This window comes from Myotis davidii, unplaced genomic scaffold, assembly GCF_000327345.1.
Source record: "Myotis davidii unplaced genomic scaffold, ASM32734v1 scaffold265, whole genome shotgun sequence".
Lineage (NCBI taxonomy): Eukaryota > Metazoa > Chordata > Mammalia > Chiroptera > Vespertilionidae > Myotis > Myotis davidii.
Genome location: NW_006296627.1, coordinates 2,218,262 through 2,228,707, shown reverse-complemented (window position 1 = coordinate 2,228,707; position 10,446 = coordinate 2,218,262). Strand labels below are relative to the sequence as shown.

At 42.7% G+C, this 10,446-nt stretch overlaps 1 protein-coding gene across 1 annotated transcript in view; it reads right to left on the bottom strand.

Annotated features, from left to right (window-relative positions):
- The window catches only part of EXT2 (exostosin glycosyltransferase 2), a 119,103-nt gene that overhangs the window by 12,085 nt on the left and 96,572 nt on the right, over positions 1-10,446 (bottom strand). The window contains exon 10 of the mRNA XM_006772243.2: positions 1,784-1,927. Coding sequence (XP_006772306.1) covers positions 1,784-1,927 — 144 coding nt within the window. The remainder of the gene's footprint in view (positions 1-1,783; positions 1,928-10,446) is intronic.

The window sequence follows — 10,446 nt, the reverse complement described above, 5'->3', positions numbered from 1 at the left end:
ATGAAGAGGAGTTTGAAGGCTTTTAAGGTGAAACTGTCACGCCAGCAAACTTGCTAGGGACTTGCCCGGCACTTGCTCTCTCCCTCTATTTGTTATCTTTCTTCTATCATTGACAGTCCCTCTAGGTTGTGGGCTGCTTGCCTGTGTTCCTGAGAAGCATCTACGGTACCAGTCTATAGAGTGTGTTTTCTTTAGTGAATTACCGGTATGTTTACCGGTAATAAACTTGCACTGTTTTATGTATATGTTTGATTACATACAGCCTTGTGACAGTTTTCCTGCATGTCATAAGCATTTGAATATAAATTAAAATGTTAAAATCAAATCTGATATTGTTTTACCTTTTATTTGGTGTGTGGAAGGTATGCGGAAGAGGGGGTAGTCTTATACGGCGAGTATATAACAAACTCTGTATTTTGAGTGGAAATGTTAGGGGGTCGTCTTATACGCCCAGTCGTCTTATACGCCAGCAAATATGGTATATGCTTTTTACAGTAAAACAAAAATGAGGCAATTCTGAAACCACCACAACCTACCTACATATGAAATAGTATAGAAATTCACGTCCAAAAATAAAGTATATATAATCTACTACCACACACCTCCCAAATTATAAACCTTATTTATTATCTGTTGCTAAGAGCAAAAAACCTTTCTGCACCTAGGGCCCTGAAAACTACGAGGGCAGCAGCGCCAAGATAGCGACAGCAATCAGTGCAGACACGGCCAAGCTACCTGAACTGTGCCGGCTAAACAGACCTTGCTCCTGCATCATGCCTTATGCCTCTGCTGACAGTGGACAGTTGTTACTATTTAACTAAACCATACACTTCCAGGGAACACTCTATTTACAAACCGAATATTCTGAAGTCCAATGCATACCCTTCAACCACTCCCTAATTAAGAGTCAAAAACAGGAAGTGATAATTCTTAGACAAGGGAAATACAAAAGGCTCATAAATAAGCAAAAGGAATTTCAATCCCACTAATAATCAAATCAGTTAAAACACTGAGATCCATTTTCATGTGCATTTCATGCAAGGGAGGCTATGGTAAGATAGTTTTATATTTCGCTGGTGGGAGTGTCTACTGACACAAACAATACCGAAAGCAATAGACAAAAATATATATCAAAACCTTCCCAAAATGTTCAGTCCCTGTGATAGAATCTATCATAATGCTCAAAAGTATAAACAGTTATGAAAATGGATATTAATCATTATTTAAACACTAGATATTAAGCATAATTTAAAATAGCAAAAAAATTAAAAACAATTTAAACAAGCAATGACAGAATAATGGTTACACATAATTTACGGAATACCAATATAATGGTATATTAGCAATTCTGTTAAGAAAAAATTATGGAGGAATGTTAATGACATGAGAAAATGCTCACAACATAATACATAAAAATAGCAGGCTAATGCAAATATTTGTAATGGTATGTGTGTACATATGCATAACTAAGTAAATAAAAGACAAAGTGGGAAAACATCTAAACAACAATAATGTTTCTAAGTGATATACAAGAGACTTTTTTATATAATAAAATTGTTCTGAATTTTCCACATTTTCTATTATAAGCATTTATTATTTCACAAGTAGAAAAATAATAACTTTATTCTTTAAAAAGTATCATACAACATGGCCTTTCTAAGATCTCTGAGTAGAACATTATTCATAAACTCTGCAAAAATTAAATTGGGCCAAATAAAAAAGAGTATCATACTCTGTTTTGTCAACTCAGACCCACTTGCCCCAAGCATGCCCCACACCTTACCTTGTGATAAAAAGCTGCTCCCGTAAGCACCATGGACACCTCATTGGTCCACTCGGACTCATACTTCCACTTACTCATCTCATGGTCCCAGAGATGCAGACGACCTGGGTAACCCACCAACCGGTCAGGAAACTCCCGCCAGACCTAAGGACAGAAGCACATCAACAGTCCATTCCCAGTTCACACACAGCCAAGCACAGAGAGTGGGTGTGAAGTAATCCAAACAGTTATCAACAAACAGACTCTGGAGGTTCAAGTTTTTACAAACTAAGGTCAGAACGTGCTTCTGAAGATGTTTATTTGAACAGGTGCTAGCTCTTCTGCCAATATTCAAAGACACATGTTGATTCTGATTTCCTCCAACACTTCCTGTGCTTGCTTAGCAATTTCAAATAATGTGGAGAAATAACTTACTGAATTGAGTCAAGGTAGGTAATCTCTTAACATATGATTAATGAAATAGGTTCCATCCTTAAAGAACATACAAATGAAGACTAAATGGAATCCTGCAACTAACTCACCTGTCCTGATTTATATTAAATTTTGGCAATTGTGAAAACTTGTAAAGTCTCTGTTTCTAAAAGAAATTAAAATTAAATTAAAAAGAAAACAAAAACCAAAAAATTATTTCTCCGGAGCACACAGCCAGCCTTTCTTATGATCTTTTAGAAGCCATAATTTAAGTATAGGCAATTTGTCTGATTCTATAATCTGTGACATATTGAAAACAAAAATGTTCTTAGGTACAGTTCTGTTAAAAAGAATATGGTAATTTGGGGGTGAGGTACTTCCAATACCTTTCCCATGTATTTCTGTGTAATTTAGTTTAACCATTAATGAGTACTGACAATTTGCCCGCTATTCATGGGGTGCTGGCTTTTCAGCATTAGGATTCCTTACCCTTTACCAAACCTCTAGTCAGCAGAGTCCCTGGGGACCCAGCCCTGGGCCCTCTGTTCTTTTTTAAACTCTCTAAGCAATCTCATCTAGCTTCAAACACTTTAAAAACCACCTATAATCTGATGCCTTACAAATTTATGTTTGACCCTGGAAGTTCCTGAGATAACCAACTATTTAGTATCTTCAACTGAATAAACAATAGACACCTCAAACTTAACATGTCCAAAGCAAAACTCTTGATTCCATATCTCCAGAGAAGCCATTCTCTCAATCATCTCCATCTCAATAAACCATCTACCCAAATGTCCAAGCCCAAGAGCTAGGAGTCAGCCTTTATTCCTTCTTTTTCTTTCTCCACTTTTCCCATACCCATCCCACTACAAATCCTCTGGCTCTACTTCTGACTACCTGTTACCATCTGTACTACCTCTCTTTACTTCAAACCACCCTCATCTCTCACCTGGACTGTCACAGGCTTCTTCCTTATCTCCTTGCTTCCACTCTTGCTCTTGCAAATTATTAAAGAGCATTCCTAAAAAGACCATTCCTAAAGTAATATGGGAGTATGCTGTACAGGATAATTCAACCAATGGCTCCATCCTTAATAGTTGTTCATATGGAAAATGCAATAATTAATAAATAATAATGTAAGAATAAACTGTTTTGCATACTCACAACTGTAAACCTACTTTTGCCCCACCCTGTAGATATGTCCTATGGTCATACTGCTACAGCAACTGGAGGCTTTCCCAACTCCCAAGTGCCCCTGAGCCCCTGAGCAAGGGAGGATACTCCTTGCTTTCCCAAGGACAGAGCCAGTGAGGTAGCCCTTCTCTTTTCTAGTTTGCTAGGACTGCTGTAACACAAACCAGTGGCTGAAAATAACAGGAACCTACAAGTCCAAGATCAAGGTGTTGGCAGGGCCATGCTCCCTCTGAAACCTGTGGGGGGAAGGATCCTTTCCTGCCTCCTCTGAGTTCTGGTGGCTGGCTGTCAGTCTTTGGCATTCCTTTGCTTGTACATGCATCCTTCCAAACCAGTCTTCACGTGGCCTTCTTCCCTGCATGTCTCTATAGCCAATTCTCCTTTTATAAGGATACCAGTCAAAATGGATTAGGGCCCACCCAATGACCTCAGTTTAACTGGATTACCTCTGAAAAGACCCTGTCCTATATAATAAAAGGCTAATATGCAAATGGACCAAACAGCAGAACGACTGGTTGCTATGACACGCACTGACCACCAGGGGGCAGCTAAAAGCAGGAGCTGCCCCCGGTGGTCAGTGCGCTCCCACAGGGGAAGCACCGCTCAGCCAGAAGCCGGGCTCACAACTGGCGAGCACAGCGGCAGCAGCACTAAGGACCCCTCGGGAGTCCTGGACTGCAAGAGGACACAGGCCGGGCTGAGGGAACTTCCCCCACACCCAGTGCACAAATGTCATGCACTGGGCCTCTAGTTTCCAAATGAAATTACTAAGAGTTAGAATTTCAACATACATTTTTTTAGAGGGACACACTTCAGCCCATAGCATCCTCAAAAAATCTTTAAATGTTTCACCCAGAAACAAAACAAAAAATGGCTTTCCGTTGACTAAGAACATCCAAACTGTTCAGCCTGTTCTAAAGGATCTGCCACTTTTCAACCTCTTCTTTCACCACCTCTCTGACTGCTGTGTGGCTTTCTGTTCCTTAACCACAACCGGATCTCAAGCACTTTGTGCTTGCTCTTCCTTCCGACTGCAATGTTCTCCCAGCTCTTCAGAAGGCTGGCTCCTGCTCACCAGTCAGTTTTCTGCTTATGTACCTCCTATGAAAGGCATTTTCACACCTTCCTAAGGAAAACACTGTCCCCCAACCAGCCAGTCTTCATCACTTCCCCTCACCCATGCTTTTCTTCACCAAACTATCATTTTTCAAAATTGTTCTGATTATTTATTGTTTCTTATTTATTATCTATTTTCCTCCCACCGAATTTAAAGTCTGTGAGGACAGAGAATTTGTCTTATTCACTGTGGTGTCTGAAGCACAAAGAAAAGGGCCGGCACACGCCAGCATTCCATGCACACGTGTTGAATGCATGAACGGGCAGAATCTCAGCAGGCAATTGCTGAGAATGAAAGAACAGAACCAGAGAGCCTTTCTCTGTTCTTCACAGCCGGAGCCATTATATTCCTTAATTCAGAAAGGATGTCTGCAACAGTATTGATCAACCGGCACCATTAATAATAACGTGATATCCTTTGTGTGTGAAGATCACAGTAATAATTCACCATCACTGAAGCACATGGTTCAAATTGCTTTTCCAGAAGCGGGTAAAGGGAGATTTGCTGAGTCATTACACTCTCTTGCCCAGTCCTCCTTGTGATCATCTACTACATGCTTTTTATGTGATGTCTGCCCCGGGTCTTGAGCGTGGTCTGGAGCTGTGAAAAGAACTTTCCTTTGTGTAAAACCAGCTCACCTAACAGGCACTCCAACCCACAACCTTGGCCTCATTAACACCATGTTGTAACCAACAGAGTTAACTGGCCACAGGCATCATCCTAATAGCTGCAGACAAATGAATCCATGTCAAACATTTCCTCAGATGTGTAATGCTGCTGCTGTGTTCCCTACTCTGGGGTTTGTATTTCAGCAGATTAAAATAATATGATACTATTACAGTTTTATAGAGCCCAGAGCAACAACATAGCACGTGAGCCATAACTTCTGTTTGGTTTGTGGGCCTGGGCCGGCTCCATTAAAACGCACAGCCAGTTTCCTCTTCCCAGCACCCAGCACCTGTCTATGCAAGTCACACCAGCACAACACTCACTGATTCACTTCAATGGAATTAGAGAGATTTCTGAAGGGCTCCAAGCACAAGTAAACACCAGGATGGACAAGGTGGAGAAAAAGGGGTGAGGTGGGGCGAGAGGGAGGTATCCATTCAGTGGGAACCTCTGCTAGATGGAAATTGCACCCCCATTTACTCTGAGTCAGCAGAGCTCTGTAATCCATGCAAAGGAAGTTGAAATCACTTTCCCAAGGGGTTCTTCTTTTCAAGCCCGTTTCCAGCAATAACAGTAATACAGGCTCAGTTTTAGGGTCGAACGCTGTTAAGATTTCAGTCCTCTTCCTGTTAGCTGAAGCCACTTATCAGCATTCTCTCCAGAGGGACTTAATTGGTGACACTGGGTCGCAGAGTGCTAAACCGTACTGCTCTGAAAGCATCGAGGTGTCCCCAGTTTCAGATTCCTCTGGAGCCTGTAGCGAGCGCTGCTCCTCACGTGGGGCCTCTCTGCCCTTGACTTATTCCAGGCAGCTGGATACAATCAAGATACCATCCTTGTCACTTCATCTATAACTCTGCAGCTGACTACAGGATCAAAACGGAATGGAGCAGAAGGGGATGGGCCCTCTCTAATCGAGCCCCAGTGTAGCACAGAGTCGATTATGTACATAGTAAAGCATTTTCCCAGCCAGCAGTGAGAACTCAAACTCTACCCCCCTCTCCTCTTGGCTACCCACCTCCTCCTCTAATTCAACTCTTTTCTTTTTACCTCAGGAGACTGCTCTGGGGTCAGCCTTTGACATTACTAGCAAATGCCTTTATATATTGTACAGTGCAGGCATTTCAGCCTGCACACTCTACCCCTGCGGGTCTAGTAATAGCGCTTCCATAGCTCTCTCAAGCCACAAAGCCATGGCTCCACTGTTGGCCCAGCCTACTGCAGCGCTCACACACTGTGTCCTCCTCTATGTTTAATCACACACATCTTCGAAGACAAAAGCCAATGTCTCTTATAGTAAATTCCATGGCTTGGTTAGGGGCTCAGCAATAATTTGAACAGTCCTTACATTTGAGGCCAGAGATTATAATAACGTAATACCATCCTCCAACTGTTTCCTTCCAACCTAATTTTTATACATTTGGTCCTAACCACCTCTTCCCAGGATTAGGAAAACTTCCTCTTCTGGACTGCCAGCTGTAATCACGTGGCTGCTTTCCGAGTTACCGATTTTGTTTTTTAATTTTTAAGCTTCTGAGGTCCTTATGGCTTCCCATCACCACAGGGGCAAACTAGATTACTTCCTACAGAAAAGATAATGGGGGCCATGGTTAAAGCAGATCCAGAACTGGCTCCGCCGCAGTCGTGCAAGTGACCTATTCAAGTTGTCCGTTCATTTTGCCAAATGAGGGGCTGGATTAAGTGACCTCTGATGTCCTTTTAGAACTAAAATCATATATCTCCTCCTTTACTAAGCTATTCCCAAGGAAACTAACCCATTAACTGCAATCAGTTGCAAGATATAGGTTTCTAAATAGCATGGCCTGCATTATTTAACTTTGTTTAAAATGCCACACGCATATGGGTACCTAATAAATGTTCCTGAAAAAAGGATAATGCACTGTATTCTAAGCCAGCTTAGAGAGCGCATTTTAAACTCAGGGTGTGTGCTAACCACAGTCACATTCAGGAAACTGACTGGGGGGAGAGGGGGACGGTACAGCCACAGGTGGTGCCCATGTGGGATATTCAATTAGGAAATCACGGGTCAGCTCCAGGAGAAAAGTAACTCTCTGAAGTGGCTGCTACAGTTACCACACTTTCAAAGGCACAGCTCCACAGGGCTATTGCTACTGGGTGAGAAGATGCCACATGTACTAGGAGAGGGAAGGAGAAGTGGTGAGGTAAGTATGGATCCAAGGTGCACCAAACCGGGCAGGGTTTCATTTCTCTCCTTGCACACGCCCCTGAGTGTTGGAATACCTAACCATCAAAGCGGAACAGAGCTCTATGAACCAGGCCAGCTCTGTGGTCACATGCTGGGCTCGGCCAGGGCAGAGTTGCAAGGAACCCAACTTGCAAACGTCTTTGAATTACTGGCCCTTCAGGCTTGTGCTGCATGCTGCCCAGATGGGAAAGGGGTAGCTGGCTGGATTCCAAGTCCTCGCTGGTTTCCACAGAGGAGCCAGTGATCGGATTCACTCTCAGCCCTCTGGGAACAAAGCTCACCTTTTATATTTGGAATTTCCTGAAATGAGAATGGAGGACTGATTGGCTTCATTTCCAGCTCATGCTTTTCATTACTCTGGTGGCTGGTAGTTTTTGTCAAGGGGGTGCCTGAGACACAATGAAATGCTAATGTTAGACATCTTAGAGGAAAGGAGCCCTGAAGTTATCACCTGGAGTTCCCTTGTGCTGACTGGTTCTGACAAATACATATGCATGCTGTGTTATGAATTAAGATCTACCTGTTGGACCACACCAACCTACCTGAGAGACCTTTCCAACTCAAGACAGGATTCTGCTTAAAATAAGCCAAGCAGAGCCCTGGCTGGTTTGATTCCTGGTCAAGGCACATACCTGGGTTGTGGGTTCGATCCCTGGTCAGGGCGCATACAGGAGGCAACCAATCAATGTTTGTCTCTCACATCGATGTTTCTCTTTCTCTCTCTTCGCCCTCCTCTAAAAAGCACACAAAACAGAACAAAACAAAAAACTACGTGGGAAAAACAGTATCACAAGAAGGCTTCTGGGATCTGGCCGCAATCCTACTTTGCTCAGCCTGGCTGGAGGTTAGTGCCTTGGTGATGGGGGACACGATCTCCAATCCCTTCACGCTCCTGCTTCAGGAAGCCTGGGGCAGTGACGAGGCAGAGGCCGTCTGGAGTTGGCCACAGCTGACAGAGGAATGTGTGCTACTAAACTTGCACCAGTTACCACTACGAGGAAGGCACAGCCGAAGGTGGCGGCTTTAGAACTTGTGCCTTCTGTGGGTGGTAAGGAGAAGAGGCTCACTTTGATGGTCTAAGTTGCTGACCCCTGCCAACACTCTCTCAGGCAGAGGTCATCTGGAAGGCAGAGATCCTCTGACCCAGTTCCCTCACTACACAGTGAGAAAACTGAGAGCTGGAGAGGAAGTGGCTGTCCCAAGGTGACACTGCTAGTTCAACCTGGGTCCTACTGCCAGTCCAGTCGTCTCTTCATGACGTCATGATTTCCCACCCTTCCGATTCTAAAAAGCACCTCATCTCCCCATGCTCCATCCTCGCTCATAAACAAAGAAGTCAGATGTTGTCTTAAATCATACACAGTGTCATCAGGGTAGAGACGGTAAAGTCACACATGCATGCTGATGACCAAGTTGAAAATAGAACGGGAGGAGGTGGGGAAAGTGACAAAATCCTTTGCTCTCAGCAGTACGCATCTTCTAAAAGCTGAAGGCTCTTCATGAATGTGGTTTCCATTTAGCAAAGAGCGCCACATGCTCACACCATTAAAAGAAGGAACTCCCGTCAGCTATGTAGCAAACCAGAGAGATTCCACATATGACATCCCCAGGCCTACTGGAACCTTGTAATCTGTGAGGCTCTGGGGCAGAGAAGGAAATACAAGCAAAAAGCAGCTGAACAAAAGATTAAACTCAACTACTATTTTTCATGAGGCAATGAATCCCTTGAGTGATAATAAAGAAGGAAAGAGGAGACATGAAATTGAGGGTATGGGAGGAGGAAGAGATAGGTCAGGATAGGGCCATGGATTTTCTAATTTTGTGCTCCTTAAGACCCACTAAACATGAAATCATCTTTATTTCCATAAGCTCAACTCCAATGGGGGCCATACTAATCTAAGTCTAGTCCCAGGGGATTGCTTAATGAAGTTAAAAGAAGAGTAATCATAAGCCAGTGGCTATTCTCTTTAAATCCTGCACGAGTGGAAAAAGAGATGTTAGTTTTATAAATAACCATTATCAAGTCTTTAAAATATCAAGTGGATTTTGTTTTCTTCTCATTGTAGAAAAGGAGGAAGTGGCACTGACCACAAACCCTGTAATCCTGGCTGAATTCAAATCATAAATGTGGTTCAAAATAATTTCTTAATGAGTAAATTCATCACAGTGCTCTGTATGTGTATGTAAACCCCAGAATCCCTTGGTGAATACTCAAACAGCAGAGGGACTCTTTCAAATTATTTCTTTATATCCCATCTATTCCATCCCCCACCCCCACCCCCCAAATGACTTGCAATGGCTCACAATAAAAGATAAAAACTACAATAAAGTCCAAACTGTCAAAACAGATGATGTCCTCAACAGCATTAATAAAAATTAAAAAAAAAAAAACCTGCCCTGACCAGGTGGCTCAGTTGGTTGGAGCATCATCCCATACACCAAAAGGTTGCAAGTTCAATCCCAGTTGGGACATGTATGGGAGGCAACCAACAGATATTTCTCTCTCACCTCCATGGCTCTCTCTCTCCCCCTCCCTTCCTCTCTCTAAAATCAATAAAACATATCCTTGGGTAAAAAAATTTTTTAAAACCAGAAGTTTCCATCTATTTAAAAAAATATTAATCCTGATATCAAGTTCTAGAATGGCAATCCAACAGCAAGCTCAAGCCATGGCGATGGAGAGATTGAGTATCCCTATTAATTCATTTATGCATTCAACTTGAGTTAGCACTATTTTTAAATTAAACATCTTATTATGAGACAACTACAGATTAAAAAGTTGTTGTGAGAAAAATGCAGACATCCTGTGTCCTCTTTACGGTTTTCTACAAGGGCAACATCTTGTGAAACAACAGTGTGATGCATACCATCAACCCAGTCGAGATACAGAGCGTTTCTATCACAAGTGTCCCTCCTGTCAATCTTTTCCAGACACCCTCCCCCGTTCAGGTTCCCGCTGGCAACCACTAATCTGTTCTCCATCTCTATATAATTTTGTAATTTCAAAAAGGCTACATAAATGGAATGATACAGTACGTAATCTTT